We start from the raw sequence: 23,662 nt of genomic DNA, 5'->3' as shown, positions 1-23,662 counted from the left end.
TAAGATGATGGGCCATATGCCCATATGCCCATATCATGGTCCAAGGAAAGCCTTCCAACAGAAGAGGCACATCATGGCCGTTGAAACAATTGCAAAGCTAATTGGAAGGACAGTTGCACACCATTATATATTCTGGTCTCTTGCCCTACTACATTGGTCGAACAAATATACTTAAGTTTCAGTCTTCGATGCATGCATTTTGATAAAAAATTCTTCTAGGATATTCTTTATTCTTCTGAGATTCTGAAAGTATTTTCAATACAATTTTACACATGACTTGCATGTTGACAAAATAGTCAGTTTAGTTTTTAAGGCTTCACTATGTTGTCCTACAAAATCGATGCGAGCTCTAATAGAAAAAGAATATTGCTGACATTACAGAAATAACATTGTCGAACAAAACTTCATGTTTTTTTCTTAAACAAAACTTCAAAAGTTGTTACACTTGCAAGATGAATGTACATTAGCCCCATGAAAATAAGGCCTTCACTATCTTAATCTTTTAAAATGTCACATTGTACATAGTGCTCTTGGAAGAAGAAAAGGTGTTGCTAAGATAACAAAGAATTGCTGCAATTTCTCTCTATTTCATTTTACTGCCCCATGGAACCCCCCTAAAAAGAATATTTCGGAAACCCACACCAAGCATGAAGAATGGCAAGAAGTTGCAAAGCCCTTCCAACTAAAATACGGACACAGACCAGCAACTGACAAGTGAATCAACAGACTAGGCAAAATCGCGGAGTCCTTTCAGACGTATACCCCAAACCGAAGGGGTAAGCCAGGATTCTTCCAACAAGAGGATATTGTCATTGGTACGACAAGTTTACATGTATTTTCCTGGGGCCATGCTGCTTGCAGCAGGGACCATGATGGGATGAATGGCCTGGAACGGCTGCACAAGTGGTGCAGGGCTTGGTACCACCAATGGCAGGTTCCCAGTTGCCATGACTGGAGGGGCCAAATACACCGGGGTGTTGCCTAGAGAAGATTTTGCAGGTGCTTCAATGGTCAGTTGAGTCCGAAACAAGTATGTTTCATTCAAGAAAAAAGAAACTTAAGCTAAAACATTGCAATATCATTTCTACAGTAGCCAAAACCATGTTTTTGGTCTGTGGTACCTTGGAACTTCTGCATGCTAGGTTGATATGAATTCAACAGCACAGGGCGAGGCCATCCTTGAAAACCAAGGGGTGTTCCGTGCATTGCCTCCTTCAACGGGAACCAAGAATAGATGAGCCAAGAGTAAGGGGGAAAAAATCTGTGCTGACTTATACTATTTAGTCATATCATTTGTATGGAACATGGTTGGTTACTTGCCAGAGATAACAAGAAGATTAAACAGGTTAACAGATCATCCATTACAGAAAAAAAAACATTCCAAAAGAAAACAGTTCATTCCAGTTAACAAACTAACATAATATGTAAAGCAATCTGTGCAACATCAGGGTTGCCAGCATAAGGTAAATCACATGTGAAGAACACTGAAAGTTGCAGGAGTAAAGCTAAAATACTTTAAAGGCAAGGTCTAGGTTTTATAAATATAGAAGTGAACTATTCTCTGCATCGTCGTCTTATTCTTGATATTATGCACTTTAAATGTCAAGGCAACCAATAATTGTGAATCACTCACCTGAGGAACTGGTTGAACATAAACAACAGGACTGAACTTCCCAGTCATTACCTATCATGTCATCACATAAAGTAATTTTTTTATACAACACAAATTAACATAACTTAAAGTATATAAGGTCAGGCAATTTAGACTTACAGGCTGGGGACTAGGGGTAGTGTAGGTTGCGCCCACCTGCATTGGATGGTATGGTGTGCCAACTCTGGCTGGGTCTAGTCTGGATGCATTATGGCCCACAATCTATGACCCAAAAGGTCAAGCAGTATCAGAATTCAGAAGCATGATAATGTTAGAATTTTAGAATTAGACATTCACGATAGAGGCAGCAAGCAAGACCAAATTTTAGTGTATTGGGCTATTGGCAATATGCTTGCACAAAGTACAGTAACATTACATAAAGACAAGTGGTTAAAAAAAGCCTTCAATCAAACATAAAAATATAAAATACATTTACATGTGAGCTTTTTTCAGTTCGGAGTAAAAAGATGTGATTTTTCTTGCATCAGAATGAAATTAAAGTTGCTGTGCTAAGCTGTAAGTTGATGTGAACAATCGGTTTACAATTTCAATTTATTAATTTAGGCCAACAGAAAAGGTAAATTAGCCAGCTAACAAATAAGAATGGCTTGCATAGCCCAACTGCAAAGCACATAGGTGTAAGTGCAGGAGCTCAAACATAGAACAAATAATATGGAGTAACCCATGTGCAGCAAGTTATCAACTTGAACCATGGGAGGCATGTTACAAGTTGCTATACAATATTTCTTTTTTAATATCAAGGGAATACTATAGTATTATCCAATAAAGAGTGAAACAATTGAAACAATCAAAAGCACGTAAGAATACATCAAAGTACTTACTGACTGAACATATTGCGGTGAAATGGCATAGTTTGCAGGAGACAGGTTACTATAATGAACCTTGTTGGATAGAGGTGAAACGCCTGACACAGATCTTGACTCATATACAGGTACGCCCATTGGTACTTCAGGGGCAGAGTGTGAAATGTAGTATGTGTCAACAGGGGCCGTCGTAGCTGCAAGTACTTGCTTAGAACTTGCAAAAGATGGAGAGAAGACCTTTGCACAAGGATTGAGTTTAAATTCCTGAAATAATGTACAATTGCTCTATTAACATAGAAGAAAAAGAATTCATAAAACAACCAACATAATCAACAAATCTGTACAGCTAGCAGCCTAGCAACTACAGGTATGGTCAAAACTCAAAAACAGAAGATAAAATCTCCAAGCACTAATAGGTCAGAAGTCAGATCAATACAGAACTGTCGCAATCCAATATTAAATGAGCTCACCTTAGCAGCAGTTTTGCTTGACGTGACAATCTTGGTAACGGAATTATTGGCTGGCTGAGAGGATTTAACATCTGAAGCCACCACGGGTGCAGCTATAGCTGAGCTTGAAACATCAATTTTAGGCACCATAGTTGCAGACCCAGAAACCCCATTCACAGAGAAACATGGCCTCACATGTCCAGTTGAAGAGCTTAAACTTGTAGTGCAACCACTATCTGCGTAATTGAGCATATTTAATGCAACAGGGAAAAAAATACTATGTTGGTAATAGAAAAAACAAAAGGGGTTCATACTTTGACCATTTTTCTTAACAGAAGTATTTTTCTCCAGACCCACCGAGGCACAATTCTCAGGTTGCCTGCGACAAAATAGTATTAATTGTTCAACGATGGAAAGAAGTAAGAATTTAATGAAGTTAAATAGATTCCTTGATGTCTACGACTGCTTGAATCCACATGAGAAAAAAAAACAGTATGCACAGATGGAATTGAGAACATACGTAAGTGGAGATATATTTCCAGTTTTAGACATTTTTGGGTCATTTGCATGTGAAGTTTGAGGCTTCAAGGATCCACTGGCGGCCACCATGTTGGAATCAAGAGGTTTACAGACACCTTTAAGGGGGAGTGAAAGACCCTGCAGAAAAAGAATGGCTGTCATGACCACCGGTACAATACAATGCCTTGTAGCATGCTACTAAATTAAACCTACCTTTGCAATCACTTGAACAAGGTCATCTGGGTGAACAACAAGAGTGTCCACAAACGATCCCAGCGACAGATTCGCATCTCCCTTCCCGTTTGCAATCTTCTTTGCTTTCTTTAGCACGACACCTGCTCAACATGAAGTCATCAATGCAATTATTTTCCCAACAGAAAGACGATTTTTTTTCATCTTTAAATATTTGGCACTTCAACTCGCAGCTCGAAACGTATATAGGGCAGACCATTAATAAATGCCTATCAAAAAAATATCGCATACTCTATTTACATAGATTGTAGGGAACAAGGAGCCCAACCTATGATCTTGGAATCCCACAGTGCGTCATCCCCTAATCCATAACTTGGGCCCAATCATGCTGCGGTTGCCACGACACCGCAAAATCAACCACCTCAACCAAGACGAAACGACCGAGATCTTGACGGCTAACAAAAGGAAGCATGCATAGCTGTAACACAAGATGAACCAGACCCAGCGATCTCTACCACCCGCCTCCAAATCCATCCCGACGCACTCCAAAAACCAACATCCGGCGGGCTCCAAGCGACCACAATCACACGCCAAGCAAGCAGATCAATCGGATGCAAAGGAGAACGGGGGCACCAGCCAGAGCACCCACCGTCCAACTCCACCCACTGTTGGATCACGTCCCGGACCGCATTCCCGTGATCCCCAAACCCTGCGGGGGCAACCCAGCGATTGCGAGCTTTTACGAGAAGCGACGGAAGGGAGGAGAGTGAAGGAAGAGCGGAGCGCGCACCGTATCCGGCGTCGACGCAGGCGGTGTGGAGGACGCCGGCGTAGGCGGATCCGTCGCGGACCCGCACCTCCACGGGCAGGCCCACCATGCAGACCGTGGCGAGCAGCAGCGCCTCGGCGATGGACGGCGCCGCCGCCTTGGGCGGCGAGGGCGGCGGCGGCGGCTTCGCCTTCCTGGGGCGGGCCATGGGAGAGAGAGAGAGAGAGAGAAGGGGGGAGGGGAGGCGAGGTGCCGAGCCGAAAAAGGCAAGCGGGGAAAGGACCGAGGGGCGCGGCCGTGTGACTCGGACTCGCTTCGGATCGGAGGTGGTGGCACCGCGACGGACGCCAAGGCGAGTGCTCGCGCCTTTTGTGCTCCCTTCCTTTCCGGGCTGATGATCTCTTGCTCCGCACGAATCTTAAAGCCTGGCGGCGTGTTTTTTTTTATAAGGTGTTATCGTGTTACGGGATGTACGCGAAGCATGGGCATGTTTGGATTATTTATTAATTAATTTATTATTTGTACACCAAATTTGCACGCGTATATTAAGCTGTGAAATTTTGAAAACGGAGATAGGCGTTGCCAAGGGAAAATTCAAGTGCGAGCCGTGTTGAGATTCGAATAATACCTAGATCTGATCTGATCTGATCTGATCTCGTAAAAGACTTTTTTTAAATCGTAACAAGGCTTTGTTAAAAGTAAGCATCGGTAGTATGCGTAAAGCACCACGAATGTCTACTCAAAAGGTGGTTCCTGGTACAAGCTCGTTGTTTACACGATCCATCCAGCAAAAGCCAAGCGACCTCGCTTCCAGAAGCGAGTTACGCCATCATAAAGAAACGACCATGGTTGGAATTCCACGCAGAATACTGAAAAGGAATCATCATACTGTAATACCACTGTTTCAGATTTGGACGGCCACGAAAACGACGGTACCTCATGGCTTCACAACGGCAACAAAAAACACATTACCCTGAGGTGAAGGCGTCGAAACAGACAACACATTACCCTGAGGTAAATGCGTCGAAACAGATAAAAAATGAGGCCACGTTGCCATCGACACATTCTGGCATGATATCGTGCATGTCCATGTGCCCAAACAAAACACGGTTGTCCGTAGTGATAAAGAACGAATCCAACGCTATAATATAATAACCAGAAAAATGGCATAGGCGAGAAACGGCACAGTGCATATATAGGCATATAGCATCAGTAGATTTGCAATACACAGTAATACAGATAACAATAGATCCGAGAAGCATGGAAAGAAATTAAGCATGTCTCAACACAGCAATCACAGTAGAGCACCACTTGTTCATAGACATAACAGGGCATATGTGATATAAATAGATGAGACCGGGCCATGGGACCATCAAAATCAGGAGCCTTTCGAAACCACCTCTATTGACAAGAATGCAATATAAGAGTGCCTTGAAATAATATTAATTAATTCCATCTCGACAACCCAATGACCTACCGGAGCAAACACGCCTCACTGCAAGAAAGAAAACAAAATTAGTGTGTGATCAGTAAACAAGGTTATATAGACATCATGTAATGCCTATTGATCCTGGCATGTAAGCGTGGTTGAACAAGGCAATGTGAACGCTGGCATACATTTGTTAATTGTTATTAGTGGAGATGATTTTGTCACCATTTAAACTCAAAATGGCATTAATTAGCTAGGAGCTTCACCTGTTGTTGCTGTGGCTGCTGTGCAGCTTGTTGCTGTTGGTAATTGGGATAACCAGCATAAGCACCATAACCATACATGTTAGGATCCTGAGGTTGTGCATACCCACTGCCATAAGCCTCATAACCTTGTCCATAGCCACCATAGTAACCACCAGCGCCAGCAGCCGCTGCTGCACCCCATTGGTTGGATTCCTGCTGAGGCTGAGAATTTTTACATCAACATTAGCCACTTCATCTACACTATACAACATGGAAGGAAGAAAAATGGTATGCAAGAAATAACCTGAGCCTGCTTGTTCGACAGGCTTCTACCCCATGAAAGCCGAACATTCTGTGCACCAATCAAGGCCCCTTGCAGCATTAGCAGCGCTTGCTCAGCAGAAGGTCTGAAATGCATTGCCATAGTAACTAAGACAAAAAATTCTTTTACAAATACATGCCAACAGACCAAATAAGTAAATAAAGGTCAACCTGGTAACGAACTGAACAAAACCACATCTCTTCCCAACAGGTATCTTAACATGGACGACTTCGCCATAAGGAGAAAAAACTTGTTTTAGGGTATCTTCAGTGACATTGGGGTCAAGACCACCAACAAATATCTGAAGGCAATAACAGAATAAAGTTTACAAAAAACTGGGAGATGAATGACTGATATGCAGAAAAAAGAATTAAGAACGCACGGTGGTATTGTTAGGATCATTCTCAGACTGAGCTCCTTGAGAATTTGGTACTGTAAATAAAAGCAAAAAAGTGAAGGCAACATACATTGTAAGATTGATGAATAGTAATATCTAATAAATGAATGCTACCACGGAAAAGCCTACAGGTCACTAAAGTTATTAGGTTAACACATATTCAACAATAAGAACATTTACAAAAGGAAAATTGAGCATGCATATCGTGTTATATGTTCCTAGGAGAAAGAATGCATCAGAGCAATTATACAAAGTTAGCCCATCTAACACATACAATTATGAAGAATCATGGTATTGGTAAGAACATTAGTCAACTAGACAGGCCCAAAATTCAGGTAACATAGGATTCAAGCGGCCAAACTGCCAAAGAGAGAGCCAATAAGAAAGAATAGATTATGTAGAAAATTATTTATTGGTCCAAGGCCAAAAAAATGTTGTTTTGGTACACTGTGCATAAAGCATGAAACCAAGCTGAACCAATAGAACAAAATATGGAACACACTATGCAATTAAAATCTCAGCTGTGACCATTACTTTATATCTCAGATTAGCTAAGTAGGTACAAACCATGCACATTTGCAGTTGTGCACAGATATTGATAAATCCCAGTTGAAGGAAACAAAGTAAAACTGACAAATACATAGTCAATACTCGACCATCAACACCTAGAACAAATTGAAGAGAATAAAAAAACAAGCCTTGTAAGGTAGGAGCTGTCAAGTATTTCTAAGGAATCTAAATATAAGGGAAAGAGTTTCAATCCCTCAGCCTTAGTGGAAAGCATGCACTAATAAAAGATGTACAAAAAGAAATTGTGCACTAAGTGCATACACAGACGAAACAGAATCAGAGATAGCACGGGGATGTACAAAGAACCATAAACTTAAGGAAACCAACTTTGAATTTAGGACATAAATGATTTACACTGACCTAAATGAGGCCACGCATTAAACAAGAAATGCATTGCAGCTCAGGTCAGTTCCAAGGCTCCTATACGAATAGAGCCTGTTGGTATCCTGCTTCCAGATAACATGAGTTCCATGAGTCTACTATCGTTCTATGTATTAAATTATCCAAATTCACACTGGGAATGTTGTACTAGGAATAATGACTTCTGGAAGTGAAGAGGTCGACACCTATGCCTAACTTTGATTTGAACACAAGTACTAAAACAACACAAAGGACTAATATGAACAGAACAGGTTAAATGTATCCTCAGTTGCATCAATCAGCAAACATGTAGAAGCTGACAAGAATCACAGGGAAATGAGACTGGCCATGCTTACCTCTCTCTTGAACAACACCTCCTGTATTTTTCCTACTTGCTGCAGGACCAATACGCATAGGCCTGGAAGAACAAGGCATTCCATTCATTTCAGTCATTGCACGAGCTTGCTCTGTAGGATCACCAAATTTCACAAACCCATATCCCTTTGTGCGCATTGTCAATTTATCAGTCACAACTTTTGCACCCTTCACCGAGGGATAATGAACCCTGAATGTCTCTTGTAACAAGTAATCTGTAACATCTGCAGCCAAATCCCCAACGAAAATGGTATAGTCAGGAGTATCATCACGCTTTTCACCAGCACTGGCCCAGTTCAGCCGAAATGTCAACTCAACATTTGGCATCATCTGTCCATTGTATGTCTGAAGAACTCGCTCTGCAGCTGCACGGCTTGTAAATTCAACAAAACCATAGCCCTGAAGCTGTCCTGAATTCTTGTCACGGATGAGCTTCACATTTTGAACCTGCAAAATCATGTAAATATGAAGTAAAGGGTCATGAATGCATGGGCAGCATACAGCTGTAAACACAAATCAGAGAACTCAAACTGAAGCATATAAATTGTCTTGTGAAAAAAATTATATGGCTGCTAAACATTATAACCCTAGGGCAAAAGATAATAGGCCGCTTAAACAACAATTTTAAGTTATTTTATGATACACAACTATCGCTAGATCATGCTAACAAATTCATGAAACCAAATTGAAAATCTGTTTCAAGAATCACTGATATAGCCCAGAGACCAGAGCTTGATCATTACAATAAGTTCTAGAACACTACTAACTAACTATTAACCTGGAGCTTCAATCGTCAGCAGTCGTACGAAATTCACAACAAAACGAGTAAACAATCAAAAAATTTATAAACCTTAAAGCAAGAACTATTCGCGTCAGCAAAGGGCGCATCATATATTCCGTGAAGAGCAACAATCGAAATCACATGCATCCACCGCCAGCATCAATCAGATCGGGTCCCATACCTCCCCGGTGCTCAAGAAGCATCCCAAGACGTAGCTCTCGTCCATCCAGTACTGCAGGTCCCCGATCCAGAGCGTCCTGACCTCGTCCGCCGCAGCGGGGGCGGCCGGCGCCGGCGCGGGCGCAGGAGGCGCGGCGTAGTACGGCTGAGGAGGTGGCGCCTGCCCGTAGTGCGCCTGCGGCGGAGGCTGGCCCCACATCGCCGGAGGCTGCTGCGGAGGCGGTGCGCCGTACTGCTGCGTCATCGGCGGCGGGATCCCGCCCCACTGCGGTGGCTGCCCTCCACCGGCCTGAGTAGGAGGAGGCGGCGCCATGCCCGGCTGCGGCTGCGGCGGCGGGGGCTGCTGCATCATGGCGACTTGGCGAGACGACCCTAACCCTAGCCGCGACGGGAGGAAAGGAGGGACGGCGAGGAGGAGATGGGGGAAGAAGGAAATTTCGGTGTTGACGCGGTCTGTATACGAGGAGACTTTAACGTGGGCCGTAGGCCATGGTCCGTGGGCCGTGGGCCGGGCGGTGGTGCTGGTCCGATTTGGTAGTGCATTAGTGCTTGCTTTGTCACGTACGGCTGTAATGCCTGAAATTAGCCGGCACGATGGCCTACACTGAGAACTTGTTTAAAACCAAAAACTTTTCAAGATTTTCTGATCACATCAAATGTTACGACACATGTATAGAATATAAATTATAGATGAAAACAAAAACTAATTGCATAATTTATCTGTAAATCGCGAAACGAATCTTTTAAACCTAGTTACTCTATGATTGGACAATATTTATCAAATAAAAACGAAAATACTAAAATCAAAAAAAAATAGAACTAAACAAGACCTGATTATCTGAGAAGGTATATAAGAAACTACTACTTGACTTGTATAAAACAAGATGCATTCCCCTGCGGAATTTTTTTTTTTTTTTGAAGAGTGCCCTGCGGAAATTAGATGATGAAACTTAGGTGACTGTACATGAAAATAGAAACCTTGCTGAAAAGAATTGAAATATATCATGAATTGAAATGGCGTGCTATGACACAAGAAAGATATCATGAATTGAAATATCATAAAACTTAGATCCATAATATTTTCATACCGAAGAAAAATGGCGTGCTATGACACAGGAAAATGAAAATATATTATTTTGAATGGTCCCCAATTGTTCACCATATAATTTCTTGTGAAGACTGGAGTAGTATTCCTTATAAAAAAAGTTAGTTAAGACAGTCTGTATGGTGAGAATAATGATAATATTGCTTGATTACTTTTTTGTGAGTACATGTATAAAGAAAAGTACATAAATTTTTACTAACATTTATAATACCAAAGAAGTACCATTAGATTACAAAATATGTTTTCGTAATAAAATTAGTTCAAGACATAAATAAATATTAATATTGTTCACTGCAAACTTAGTCAAAGTTAAACCAATTTGACTCAGTATGAGCACCTGAACTGCGGCGAATTAATAACTCAATACATGTCATGTCAAACATTGTGACATCCTAGGTACTCATAGAAACAATCCCAGAAACCCTTGAACAAATGCAGCTGCCTTTTCAGTTTTGATGACGCATGAGCTTTCATGGCTATGCCTCACCTGTGTCGATTACTGTGATGCCAGTGAGGCATCGGTCATCAAGTATTACAAACTCGCGTACTGTTCAGTTAGCACATGATCTGGTTGGGAGAGCATTACTGCAAGAGCACATCTGAGGTCGATTGACGACTGAAACCCTGCGTATAGCTAGAGCTTAATCAAGGATGGAAATGACTAATGAGAATCATAAGAAACCATCAGGGAAGCTGAGCAACATCCAGGTAAGGAAAAAGTGGTGACACAAAGGGAGAACAGTATATATACTAGTGATTAGTGTGCGCCTTTGCGGGCGGGCTGGCACCGCAAATATCTTTATGAAAAAGCACGACGATATATACGAAACAAAAACAAGAAGCAAAGCTAAGATGTTTGAAGATTATTACAAACTTACCACAAGTTAATAACATTGATCTTAAGATAGCTGACATAAAGTTTCAAAGCAAAGCCAAGATGTTTGAGATTACAAACTTTGCACATTAATAACATAGATAGATCCTAAGATAGGTCCAAAGGTACGAACTTAACACACGCTGATAACATTGGTTCCTCAAATAGCTAACATAAAGGTCTCATGCAGGTGTAAGTGTAACACCATTTTCTTTATTTGCCATCGAACTGACATAAACAACATGATAACAGTTCATAAATGTCCACTGCATCAAGATGGCAGAGTAAGCTCGATCCAAGACCCAAGATAGCATCAAAAAGTGCATAAAGGTGATCATGGGCTTCACATCCTCTCTCGGTCAAAGAGACCGTTGCTCAAAGATTAGAGGCTCCGATTGTCAGGGCATCTGAGTAAAATGTGGAGTATCAAAAGTGTTGAAAATTGATGGTTTCAGTGGAATCTAGACAAGAGTCGTAGGTATTTAGAAGTCCTAATAACACTACTCTAATTTTGTTTTCTCCCCTCGGAAATAGATAAATAGCTCAGGGCCATACAACCAAGCTTGCCGTTTGCACCAGCCACCAGACATGTCCTCCAAATTCTAAAGCTTATGTGATCATCATGTATGCATGTACCTAATCAGAATTTTTAGCTCTTTGCTACAAACAAATCTGTGAAAAGTTAAGTGGATATTTCCTTTGGTATGAGATATGTACACCTAACCTAAACCTCCAGTGATCATCAACTTTCTTCGGCTTGACACATACCAAAGCTCTGTTGTTTCGATGTGCTCGATTGCTGAAGCTGGCGGAACAGACACGCCAACACATTAAGCATCATTATCTTAACAAAAACTAATTCTGAAATACAACATCTGTCAACCAATCCTTAGATTTCTCTAAATCTCTGCACTTTTTTTAGACACTAGCAAATATGCACGTGCGACACGCACGTGTTTATAAATATTATTTCATATATAAGTGCTTGTTCAATTTTATTGAGTTGTGTACAACAAAGTTCAAATCATTTGTTCGTTAGGATGACTCAGCTGCATATATTGCTGTACTTTAACTTACACATTTTATAAACGGCTCGTGATGTTGCCCCTATGTTACCGTATTTCCATGATTTTATTGATCCATCCTCGTATAGATGGAAAACCCAAATCTTTGTACGTGTACGGAGAACCCGACGTATTTTGAGTTTTGCTACTGAAGGTTTCAGGGAGATTGAAGATGAGAGCACTCATCTTGGAGCGAGCTTACTCATTATAGGGAGATTGAAGATGAGAGCACTCATCTTGGAGCGAGCTTACTAATCATATGTTTTTAGCAGTTATCTTTTCCATACTTAGCTACCTAACATTTACTATAGGCACATACAAACAATGAAGGGATTATTACTTTATTAATGATGCAATAAGATTGTACCTAAATGAATACATATAAAATAACACGATATAAACAAACAAGCACTTTTAGATTAAAATAATTATGACTTAAATAATGTAGTAATAATTTATTTAGCAAGTCCGTCTAAACATAACTTTATGTTATTTCTTTTTAGCCCTATAAATAAATAATGTTTTATGTTTTTTAATTCCATATATATATATATATATATATATATAGACTTAAAGGTTATGCAGTGCATGTAATTTATTTATTAGTTGCATTTGTATTGATGTGCCTTGAGGACTTAGAACATCTTTGTCACAACTCTAATAAATCCTAGAGGCCATATACATACATGTTGTTATGTAACAATGTTAATTAAGACTACATCGTCATATATGAGTTATATTTTTTTTGGTAATATGCTATTATATGACAATGCAAAACCATGCTTCCTACGTGATGGAAGCAGATTACTTCTATATGAAAATACTTTTAATGGCTCCCTGCCAAAATAATTGCACAATTAGCAAATACAACCTCCGTACCTAGCCATGGCGCCGTGCAGGGCGCTGTGCTCCAGAAGAGGATAGCCAGAGCCCGACGTTTGGAGCACCTTTGTTGCGAGAGAGGTGTCAGCAAAGCACATGCTCTTGGCGATGAGGTCCTGCCTGCGCCCTCGGCCACGACGATGACCATCTGGCCTTTGTTGTTGCAGAGGCTCTTCTCCACGAACTCGAGGAAGCCGTCCTTGCCCTCAAGGTCCCGGATGAGACAGAGTCAACGTCATCGCCGCTGGCCATGAGCTTGAAGACCCCGATGCCATTCTCAGTGCTCTTGACCTCGACATGCGCAATGTTGATGGCGCGCTGCAGATCGGAAGGGGATGGGAAACGAATTGGGACTCTGGGAGGGTCCCTTTTTATTACCGAGAGAATCTTGGTATAGGAGGAGTCTTACATCTATATAAGATAAGATCACGAATAATAAAGGGTTCATATAGCACGAGATTTAGATCGAACGGTTATTATGAAAGGAGAACCGTCTCAAAAAAAAAAAAACTCGCTCTTTTATAGTGTGATGATGATGATGATGATGATTTGTTCATTGAGGTAGCGGAATTTGGCAACACAAAAGACATGGTAAACCATGGCCAAGATATAAGAAATATATCTAAGATTCCAAGTCTCACAGCATACACTATTATTGAGAAAGTATTGCAAAATGATCAAGTTTTTACATGCAGGTCGGTAGTTCCATGCCTCTATTCCAGCTCAAAGAAATCAACACATACAGCTTCTGTCATTTGACACCCCTTTGGATATACAAGATGTTTATCTTCGAGACGTAAATTAACATTCACTATTTTTAAACAACCAGTTGGTATGCTCTCCGTATGAGTTTCACCTGCTACAGTCTTCTATAACTTCTGTTGCTTGTATGTATCATGGTTTGTTTCAATCAGACAGAGCACAAATAATTACTTTGTACAGGTACATATATGTGCATGGAAAAGAATCAATAATTGCTTTGTTTCAATCAGACAGAGTACATATATGTGCATGGAAAAGAATCAATAATTGCTTTGTGTAGGGTAAAAATCTTCAACAATATACAACAGAGAGGAAGTACAGGTCGAAGTAGTAAAAATGCCACATGTAGTTTCCCAGGATAATTACTTTTTGCATTCACTGAAGAGGTATAAAATATCTTTCAGTTCCATCTCCCTGTAACAGGATACAATAATGCAATACAGTCCGTAAAAATGAGATTGAACTATGAAGTTATTGGAGAGGCATCAAGTGGTCAACTATCACACTGTTCAAACTAAGGGCTTCCTAGCTCGATGCCAATAACCGTCCTAATTAAATGGCACTCTATGAATTGAATCAATATACATGTAGCTGATAGGGTCAGAGCAAATTTAGTATGGTTCACACAAAATTTGGAGGGATATGAATTTGGGTACAGTAAATCTTATACAATCATGCATAACCAAGGAAAGCTAGGCAATTCTGACTTTGTAAAGCTAGTAAACTATAAATATCAGGGAATGCAAATATAGGAGTAATTAAATCAGGGCCTTGCAAAAACAAAACGACAGTCGCAATCTGCTGGACTTGTCACCAAAAAAACTGACCAGACTATTTTATGAGCAACGCATGTACTTTCAGAAATGGAAGTTTTCAACAGGGAGATGAGCAGCGTTACCTGAAACCCATATCTGTCCGTGTCGAGCAGCTAGATGTAATTCCACGCCTGAAGAGGCCTCTTGTCAGCATACAGCTATTGAAAGCAAAGCCCAATGTATTCACATGAAACCTTTGTTGCCTCTTGCCCATCTCGTTCGTCTTGCCTATTGAAAGCAAAGCATGAATTAGCATCATCAGAAGTAGATGGAATGACCAAAGACGAACTGGAAGCAGAGTGCACTAGAACTAGAAGCAACCCAGTCCACTGTGCAGGACTCATGTTCCAGGCCGGCGATGGCACATATAGCACATGCCGCCGCCAAGAGAGATCCCCAAACAGCAGCACCCACAACACACTCCGATGCTCAAGTAAAGTTTCAACAGCTCCCTGCCATGAATACAAGCACTCTGAATACCAGTTCAGCAAACATGTGATCCAATGAAAATGAAATTTAGAGAAGGGGTACACTTGTACATGAAAAATCATTAAGCACATATGCAGGAAATAGGGGAATGATACCTTCACGAGTAGGGTATTGCTTCCTGAACTGGCTTTCACAATGACACCAATTGATTTCCTTGTGCGATCAAACTCGAGGGTAGCAATCCTTTTGGCAACATTCTTCCACCATTTGCAGCAGCCTTTCGCAAACAACATTGCAGTCCACTCGTGTGAGACTCCTTGGATGTACGTATTTATTAAGCACCACTTACCATGGTGCGAAGAGCATGTATTTGTTGCCTAATGTATCAGACAGATCCAAGGACAGACCATTATTTCCTCCAGGTAGACCCATTTTCTCAACCAAAACCTAGAAGTAATAAGAAACAAAAAAAAAGGAAGATAGCAAACACGATGCCAATGTTTCCCAACAACAATTGTCTCAATTGCTTGTCTTCTAAAGTAACTTGTCTCGGTTAATTTTCACTTTTGCTAATCACCAACAGAAACAACCAGGCTTTTCTGTTTACCATTATATTTTGTGAGCAACTGCTGTGAGTTGCATTTCAAGTCCAGGATTCAGAATCCTGGGCGGTGTTCTCCCTAGCTTTGCCATAGCCCCTATTTTGTTAAATTATGCTTTCTCTATCATTTTTTCTTAAGTAGACATCCTTTGATTTTGCTAAAAGAGTGAATTAAACTGAACTCAAAAGTAGCTGATGAGTTCTACATGCATTTGTTTCTGATCAAAGCAAATTCACTTTATGTCGCTGACCACCTTATGATTACAAACACAATGACTGGACAGAGCAGTTGTTTTTCCTTTTATTAAATGTCTAGATACTGTTTTCAATAGAATAAGAAATTGAGCCGCTGTTGGCTATTCCTTCAGTAGCTTAGTATTTGGGAGAAGTAGAAAATAGTTCACTATGGACAAATATTTGATGATGTGTTATTTGGGCCTTGTTTAGTTCCTGAACGAAAAAATTTCGTGGCACTGTAGCACTTTCGTTTGCTTGTGGTAATTATTGTTCAACTATGGACTAACTAGGCTCAAAAGATTCGTCTCGTCAATTCCGACCAAACTGTGCAATTAGTTTTTATTTTCATCTATATTTAATACTCCATGCATGTGTCTAAATATTCGATGTGACGGGGAATCTTGAAAAATTTTGCGTTTTTGGGTGGAAGTAAACAAGGCCTTGAAAGAGAACACTAAAATTAACCTGTCTTGTCTCTTGAGGAATTGGTTATATTGATTTGCTTCGCTGAGTCTTCTCAAAAGTTCACTTTGTTCCGAATCAGCCAAAAGAGCCTTTACCTGCAAAATTACAGAAAGAACAAGGGATGCAGGAAAATTAGGCTTCACGGTTTTCTAAGTAAAAAAATTAAATGCAACATCCTGGACTTATTCTTTAATCAACTGAAGATGCAAATCTCAAATCCAATAAACAAACAAATCAGTGCTGCAAGCAAACTTTTTTTCTTATCTTCCCAGTAATTTGGAAAGGACTGCATTAGTTAATAAAAATGTAAAGATATTAGCTTAATCTAGATGGTTCTTTATTGGATGAACACATGGGAGAAAACCACTTTCAGTTGTCAGTTATCATTGTACTATACATAATAGGCTGTTTGCAGAATGATGGTCAATTACATTTGAAACTGGTGAATTAGAGCTATACCATATATGCCTAACTAATAAGGATCTGGAGATAGTAACAATATAAGAATGTGAATAGCATTTAAGTTTTAGCAATCCTCACCTTTAAAGCTGCCTATGTCGCCATTCCAGTGGCAACATACTGATGCGAAGAATGTGACATTGGCATCAATGCTCCCAGCAGGGCAATCGTGAATTTCCCATCCCAGGGATCATACGTTGTACCGTCCACCTTGAAGAATCACCAGCAGCCATCTTCCTGGTCCCACGTGAGGCACGTAGTGATGATGGCGGGCAGGCCCTTGGGTATGTCGGCGATGGCCTTCTAGCTATCTATGCAAATAAAATACAGTTTAGCAAAAGGATAGTAAGCACTGGTCACATCTCACATGGGCATTATATCAAACACTTAGTATGCAACTCGCAAGACATAGTTTGGTCAGCAACCGATCAAGGAAATCTGCAACAAGAAGCCAATGTTTGAAACTAGTAATCTAACAAGCAAATGCAGACGTTACAAATCTAACCCAAAGTAAAAGAAATAAAATAAAAATAAAAATAAAGGCAACACTAAAAAGAGAAAGAGGGGCAACATCTCAAAAGGGAACCACGTCCTCCTGCCTCCACCAACTTAGCCACACACTAGGACCTTGAGCCGCAGAGGAGGAGGTCATTACCTGGCTTTGTGTCGCCGCCGCGCCACGCCATGCTGGGCCCCACTCGTGCCAGGGTCGTCGCGCCCAAGGGCCGCCCGAGCCCAGGCCCTCCCTGGCTAGGGCCGCTGCGCCAAGCCGGCCTAACCGAGGATGGGACGCGCATGACCGGGGGCCACCCTAGCCGCCGAGAGAGGGGAAGGGAGGAGCGGCGAAGGAACAAGAACATGTGTGCGTGGAGAGGGAGAGAGGCGCTCGCGCCGCTAGATATTTTGGGTGTGATAGTTCATCCATCGCGAATAGAGGCCGCATGATGTTGATCGGATGGGCCACATGAAAAACTGTCGCGTGGCCCAAGTCAGCATCCAGGAACAGGAGAGTGGTAGACACTGGCATGGCAATAGAACGTCAAAGCCTAGAAGTTCATGTCAAAAGACTGTCTACAAAGACCAAAGGATGCCATGGCATTATGGCTAATCAGTTACAGGAGCCAAAGGGCAAAGAGAATGCAAGGAGATGGAAGTTCCATGTATGGATTGTACGAAGACTCAATGGATGATGTTAGTGGTTAGTGGGTCCCTTGGTGTGACGTGGCTTCACGAAATTGCAGTAAAAATATGGTAGTGGGGTTTTGCTTTATAAGAGTACAAGATAAAATTATATATATGGTAACTCTTATTGCTCATAGATTAGGCGATCTCTCAAGCTCCCTAACACTGTTTGCGCTAATTCTGCCTAAAGAAAGTTGTGTTGTCTAGTAAGATGTTTAAGTGCCACATTGGTTATGAAATGGCAATTCTAATTCTAATACCATTGTCAAACGGCGTGTGAGGTTTCGGGTCTTGAGAGACCTCACCAGCGTGTCTTGCATATCATGCTCACGATGAGGCTCCTCCGACAATGTGTCTTGCGTATCATGCTCATTGCTAGAGGCACAAGGTCCAAAGTGCGGACATCCGCTAGGCGTCGATCGACGTCAAAGTAAGCTAGGCCCTACATCGAGCGATCTGCTCCTTATAGGTGTGGTGACCTAAGTGTCAATACATGGGCAACTCTATCTAATGATGGGGGCAACCTACATGCCCAGAGCTCAACATCTTTGCGACACCCCATGGCCATGAAGAGGCGAGTGTAACAAGGAGGCGGGGAACGGAACACAACATCATGACTACGCTTCCAGAGACGCCAACAACAAAGTAGAAGAAAGGCATTAGAGTGGGCTACAAGGATGGTGGATGGCCGCCTTCTAATTCCTTGTGCCAACGGCTCCCCTGATCCCGCCACTGCCTGCCACGGGCACGCTAGGGTTCCACCAGAGCTCTGTGGTGGCCACCTTCTTCCCCTCCCCCCTCGCCTCCATGGCCATTGTACCCTCACCCCGACCTGTCCCGGCCGCCTCCATCACTGCCAGGACCCTAAAGCCACCTTCATGTCATCCCCACCACTTGGCCAGCCTGCCTCCCCCGAGCCTTTTCTCTTCTAAGCCCGCCGGAGTTAGGGAAGAAGGGGGTGGGGCGGGCACGCGGGCATGGGTTGGCAGCTGGAGTTGAGGAAGAAGGGGTGGGGCGGGCATTGGGCGTCAGCCATGGAGTTGGGGAAGGACCAGGGTGGATCGAGCATCGAGCGCGGGCATGAGCATTGCGGGCGTCGGCCTGTGCAAACAAGAAAAAGCGGTCGGCCGTTTTTTTACCATAAAGATTACCATGATCGACAATGACAGTCACGTCGCTGGCTAGATTTGTCACATGGATATGATATGATGATGCTCCATAACGCCCAATGTTCTTGTATGTATTCATCATGGACCAAGTGAGTGATGAATTTAGATATCCGTCATCCCATCGATCGATCAGTTGCACCAATCAGAAGCATCTTGAGCATAGATATATATGGTGGCTACTAGGTGTCGATTGGACATGTACTCCCTCCATCCCTAAATAACTATCGCTTTTGGTTTCTGTGTCATAAGTTTGACTAGATTTTGGAGAGATGGCCGAGATGTGTGCACATCCTTCTCCCGCCAAACTTGTGGGTCAACACTTTATTTTGGAGAGGTAGATGGCTAGCCGCGAAGAGCATCCAGGACCTTGCACCAAAGGTGTATGCACTACTGACTAAAAGTATGTCTGGAAGACGCATTGTGATGGAGGCCCTCAATAATAAAAATAATAAATGGCTTGAGGAAGCTTTGGGATATAATTTCTGTTGTGGTACTTCAGGAAGGCGTACCTGACAGACATATTTGGAGGCTATCCACTACTGGTCTGTACACCACAAAATTTGCTTATGATGCTCTTTTTCAGGGTGCCATCCGCTTTGAACCCTATGAATGAATATGGAAGTCATGGGCTCCACCAAATGTCACTTCTTTATGTGGCTGATGGCACATAACTGATGTTGGACAGCAGATCGGCTGGCCAAGCGAGGGCTTCCCCACCATGATCGCTACCACCTGTGTGATCAGCATGAGGAAAGCATGGTTTTCCCTTCTTCAGCAGGTCGGCCTCTCCACCCTCGCTCTGCAGCCCAGTGATACATCTCTAGATGAATGGTGGTCCAGACTGGAAAGGGTGGTTACAGGTGATGTAAAGAAAGAGGCAAAGGGGCAAAGGGTCTAAATTCTATTATCATCCTTGGATCCTAGACTATTGTATGACTTATTCTTCTTCTATCAGTACAATGATCCGCAGCTTTCTTGTGTGTTCAAGAAGAAAAATCCAATCCCGACACCTAAAATTGTTCACCTGGAATTTTAGGTGCATAAGCTCTAGCATGCTTCAATCCAAACAAGTATATAGTAGGAGGGTGAAATGGCCAGGTTAACTTCAACCGAGTTAGGTTGAGAAGTTATGACATATCAAGAAGAAAAGCATATTGTCTATACCAGGTACCGATCATCACAAATCCGCAGTGGTTTTAGGTAGATCAAAGGAAAATACAGCAGATATATCTTGCATGAAACAATAGGATCTGAATATATGCATTGCCACAGATAAATTATAGACATCAGATGGGAAATGATTCAGGACCAATGCAACACAATGCATAGCATAACACAACTTTAATCGAAGGAAAAAAAAATATTCTGAAGCTCCACCACCCGCAGAACAGAACCAGAACCACACACGGCTTAAATACCACAATTTAACGACAAGGAGACAAAGGTGAATTGATACTTACATTTAGATAGAGTTTCATGGACAGCAACTGAATATATGCCCAAACCTAGAGAATCTTCAATTTTTTTGAGTCATTTGCCATGAAACTGATGTTACTGTTAAAACATCATGAACTCAACTCCCTAAACAATATGTCACAGTAATACACATGACTGTTGATAACTGAACACTGACTAAGAATCAGTATCACTCACTTATCAGTGGCACTACTTACCACTCCAGATGCAGGACACCTTGTCTAGAATTTCCTTCATAACCAACGGACAGCTTGCAATGAGATGATTGAATCCATCAGTTTCCATGATTGGGCCAAGCATGTTCGGCGAGGCCATGAACCCAATGCAGGCTCGTCGCAGCTGCGAGCAGTTGTGCTGCTCTGCTAAAGCTAGCGTTGTCGCCACTGTTTCCACATCAATGGCTTCGCTGAGCTTACTTTCACATAGCAACCTTAGCCTCTCCACTCCATACCGGTCCGCGGCAACCAGCAAGTGTGTGATCGCCGGATTCCGGCCATCACTACAGCTATCAGGCAGACGATCTGTGTAGATGAACTGAAGCAGAGCCTCGAAGATTGCTGGCTCCATGTCATCGATCCTAATGCGATTTTCAGCTTTTTCCTTCATTGGACCAAAGAGCTCCGCTCTAAACACCGGAGAGCGGAAAGCCAGGACACATCGGTGGGCACGGAACAACTGGCCGTCCACAGTGAATGTGACATCTGCCCCTTCGCCATCGCTAAGCATCTCCCCAAAGTCCTGGTGCAGGCTCGATGGCGGGACGGCGATAGAGTTCGTCTCGTTCGCCATGGTGCGGGACTCGATAACGACTGTCAGCACGCACCTGATCGTGAGGCAGTCCCTGTCGAGGTACGGCGAGCCCTGCTGCAGCCTGGACTTCTCCATGAACTTGGTGAAGCCCCAGTTGTCGCTGACCGGAGAGAAGGTGTGCTTCATGTAGGGGTTGGTGACCTGGGGCATCTTCCCGTCCCTCTCGAGCAGATTGAGGGTGAACCGGGTCCTGACGCCCGGCGCGTCCAGGTCCCGGCTGTAGTAGTACAGGAAGGCCGAGACGTCGCCGAGCAAGCCCGCCGTGGCGCCGTCCGGGTAGAACCGGACGGCCCAGTCGTGGCCACCGACGGAGAAGGTGCTGGAGGTGACGTACCTGCCGAACCCCATGCCCTCCAACAGCGAGTAGTCGCTCACCCTGAAGTCGTGCACCGCCGTGAAGGACTTGGTCAGGCTCGTCGACGAGGTCTTGGGCAGGCAGGAGCAACCGGCGGGGAGGGGCGCCGACGGGGTCGGCCGCTGTGGAGGCCCCGGGACCGATCTGGCGTCCATGAGGGCGTCGCAGGGCCGCGATTGCCTATCCGGCGGCGCTCGATGGACGGACGGACCGCGAATCGGCCCGTGGCGCGGCGGATCGGCGACGGAGCGCAGGGCGGCCGGCTGGGGCGCCGCTGACGGAAGCGGTGGCTGATGGAGCTTGTTGGGGATCGGGGGGAGATCGAGTAGCACAGACCTCGGAGGCTAGAACAGAGTCGAATCCGCCGGGGTCGGGAGGCGTTCGTATCAGCACGACACGATGCCTGCGGCGGCCGGGCGGCCGGAGTCAGGGGGAGAAGCTCGCGGATAAAAACCCCCTGCGCACGAGTCGAGTGCCCCACTGCCCCCTGCCCTGCGGCCCCGAGTGCACGACACCAAAAGCCCCGCGCCCCCGCGTGCCTGCTCTTGCGTGCGTGGCTGCGTCGGGCCGTCGGCTCGCGTGCGTCGTGCGTGCCTGTTGCCTTGGGCTAAAATTTCGTGGCGCAATGAGGCCTTGTTCAGTTGGCACAAATTTTTGGATTTTGATACAGTAGTATTTTTGTTTTTATTTAACAAATATTATCTAATTATAATAATTAGAATTAAAAGATTCGTCTCGTGATTTATAAATAAATTATACAATTATTTTTTATTTTTATGTATATTTAATGCATTATAGTAAGATTTGAAGTGACGATGAATCTTGAAAAAAAATTTAAACTGCTATGATAGCGGTGGAGGCCCTTTGGGGCTGTTTGGCTCTTGTTATGGCTAGCGGCTCTACTTATATATTATATATTATTAAAAAATGTAATTAATAAAATAATAAGTATAGAATAGCGGCTCAACTTATATATATTGAAAAAGCTGCAATCAATAAATAAAATAATATGTTTTCAATATAGCTTATTAGGATAGCACCTCAATTTATTATATTAAAAAAAGCTCCAATCAATAAAATAATAAGTATTAAAAAATCTGCAATCAATAAAATAGTAAGTAGTATTCCATAAAATAATCAATAATCAATATTCTCCCTACACCAAATTATAAGGTGTTTTGGCTTATACAAATTCATTGCTCTAACTATGCATCTGGATACGATGTATATCTAAATGCATCGGAGAGATGTGATAGTCAGATGAGGGATAAAGAAAATATATTGTTGGACAAATGATTATTATGTAAAAACTATACTCCCTCCGTCCTTTTTTAATTGCCGCTTGCACTTTTCAAAAAACAATTGTTGGCAATTATATATTAAAAAATATTAATATTTATAATACATGACTAGTATCATTAGAAAGATCTTTGAATCTAGTTTTTTAACAAAATTATTTGGAGATACAAATGTTGCACGTATTTTCTACAAATCGAGTCAAACTTGTGGCATGTACGTCAACGGCGGCAATTAAAAAGTGACAGAGAGAGTACATTACAAACATAGTTTCTATATATGTAGTGTCAACAAGTCTAAGTGTTGGTCTCACACTTCTCCGAAGACACCCTCTACTCCGACGTTCAAAGCTTTTTCTATTTTCTATCATATCTTACACCACATCAGCAGACGATTTTGCTATGGCATTGAAAGCGCCTTCAGAGCAAAGGTCAATATTAAAGCTTAATAGTGGTCTTTTATTTATTTATGACAATTTTTTTTATTGATATACTTTTATCTAGTATGTCTCACCTTCTCTTTCATCCTAATTCTCACATTCACTTCAAGTATGGGCCCACAACTACATATGTATCCGTTCTTGTCTACTCACTCTGTCCCTGAAAGCTTCAACTCCTA

At 42.6% G+C, this 23,662-nt stretch overlaps 3 protein-coding genes across 9 annotated transcripts; all 3 read right to left on the bottom strand.

Moving 5' to 3' along the window:
• On the bottom strand, window positions 390-4,748 carry LOC8066819. Of its 2 annotated transcripts, none has more exons than XM_021463747.1 (10): window positions 4,426-4,748; window positions 3,657-3,778; window positions 3,445-3,581; window positions 3,239-3,303; window positions 2,946-3,160; window positions 2,554-2,739; window positions 1,772-1,873; window positions 1,634-1,684; window positions 1,122-1,212; window positions 390-981 (listed from the first exon to the last, which is right to left on the bottom strand). In XM_021463747.1, exons 1-10 carry the CDS (start codon window positions 4,610-4,612, stop codon window positions 827-829), a joined length of 1,311 nt encoding a protein of 436 aa, XP_021319422.1. In that variant the 5' UTR covers window positions 4,613-4,748; the 3' UTR covers window positions 390-826. The 2 variants fall into 2 exon arrangements, with proteins under 2 accessions (XP_021319422.1, XP_002447135.1); XM_002447090.2 differs by having other exon boundaries at window positions 2,494-2,739; window positions 4,426-4,746.
• On the bottom strand, window positions 5,574-9,501 carry LOC8066818 (polyadenylate-binding protein RBP45). The gene is made up of 7 exons (XM_002447089.2): window positions 9,065-9,501; window positions 8,084-8,549; window positions 6,783-6,832; window positions 6,571-6,701; window positions 6,383-6,485; window positions 6,100-6,300; window positions 5,574-5,899 (listed from the first exon to the last, which is right to left on the bottom strand). Exons 1-7 carry the CDS (start codon window positions 9,413-9,415, stop codon window positions 5,897-5,899), a joined length of 1,305 nt encoding a protein of 434 aa, XP_002447134.2. The 5' UTR covers window positions 9,416-9,501; the 3' UTR covers window positions 5,574-5,896.
• LOC8066817 (BTB/POZ and MATH domain-containing protein 2) lies at window positions 13,612-22,250 on the bottom strand. 6 transcript variants are annotated; one of them, XR_002454124.1, is made up of 7 exons: window positions 20,781-22,250; window positions 16,838-17,063; window positions 16,298-16,392; window positions 15,150-15,441; window positions 14,887-15,037; window positions 14,649-14,793; window positions 13,612-14,164 (listed from the first exon to the last, which is right to left on the bottom strand). XR_002454124.1 is itself a non-coding variant. In XM_021462953.1 (2 exons), the coding sequence occupies exons 1-2, from the start codon at window positions 21,901-21,903 to the stop codon at window positions 17,060-17,062; spliced, it is 1,131 nt and encodes a 376-aa protein (XP_021318628.1). In that variant the 5' UTR covers window positions 21,904-22,250; the 3' UTR covers window positions 16,933-17,059. The 6 variants fall into 6 exon arrangements, 3 of the variants coding, with proteins under 3 accessions (XP_021318628.1, XP_021318627.1, XP_002447132.2); XR_002454122.1 differs by having other exon boundaries at window positions 14,887-15,017; XR_002454123.1 differs by having other exon boundaries at window positions 14,887-15,017; window positions 15,150-15,371.

Source organism: Sorghum bicolor, chromosome 6, assembly GCF_000003195.3.
Source record: "Sorghum bicolor cultivar BTx623 chromosome 6, Sorghum_bicolor_NCBIv3, whole genome shotgun sequence".
Taxonomy (NCBI): domain Eukaryota; kingdom Viridiplantae; phylum Streptophyta; class Magnoliopsida; order Poales; family Poaceae; genus Sorghum; species Sorghum bicolor.
Note: the sequence above shows the minus strand (reverse complement) of the source record. Positions and strands in the feature narration are given on the sequence as shown.

What these genes read in the sequence shown, in the direction of transcription:
- LOC8066819 (XM_002447090.2), bottom strand. Translation starts at nt 4,612, where the DNA reads ATGGCCCGCCCCAGGAAGGCGAAGCCGCCGCCGCCGCCCTCGCCGCCC. An exon ending in CTGCGTCGACGCCGGATACG is followed by an intron (nt 3,779 to 4,425) that starts GTGCGCGCTCCG and finishes CATGTTGAGCAG; the next exon opens with GTGTCGTGCTAAAGAAAGCA. An exon ending in TAGCATGCAGAAGTTCCAAG is followed by an intron (nt 982 to 1,121) that starts GTACCACAGACC and finishes AATCTTCTCTAG; the next exon opens with GCAACACCCCGGTGTATTTG.
- LOC8066818 (XM_002447089.2), bottom strand. Translation starts at nt 9,415, where the DNA reads ATGATGCAGCAGCCCCCGCCGCCGCAGCCGCAGCCGGGCATGGCGCCG. An exon ending in GCTTCTTGAGCACCGGGGAG is followed by an intron (nt 8,550 to 9,064) that starts GTATGGGACCCG and finishes ATGATTTTGCAG; the next exon opens with GTTCAAAATGTGAAGCTCAT. An exon ending in ATGATCCTAACAATACCACC is followed by an intron (nt 6,702 to 6,782) that starts GTGCGTTCTTAA and finishes TATTGCCTTCAG; the next exon opens with ATATTTGTTGGTGGTCTTGA.
- LOC8066817 (XM_002447087.2), bottom strand. Translation starts at nt 21,903, where the DNA reads ATGGACGCCAGATCGGTCCCGGGGCCTCCACAGCGGCCGACCCCGTCG. An exon ending in GGTGTCCTGCATCTGGAGTG is followed by an intron (nt 20,662 to 20,780) that starts GTAAGTAGTGCC and finishes ATGTTTTAACAG; the next exon opens with TAACATCAGTTTCATGGCAA.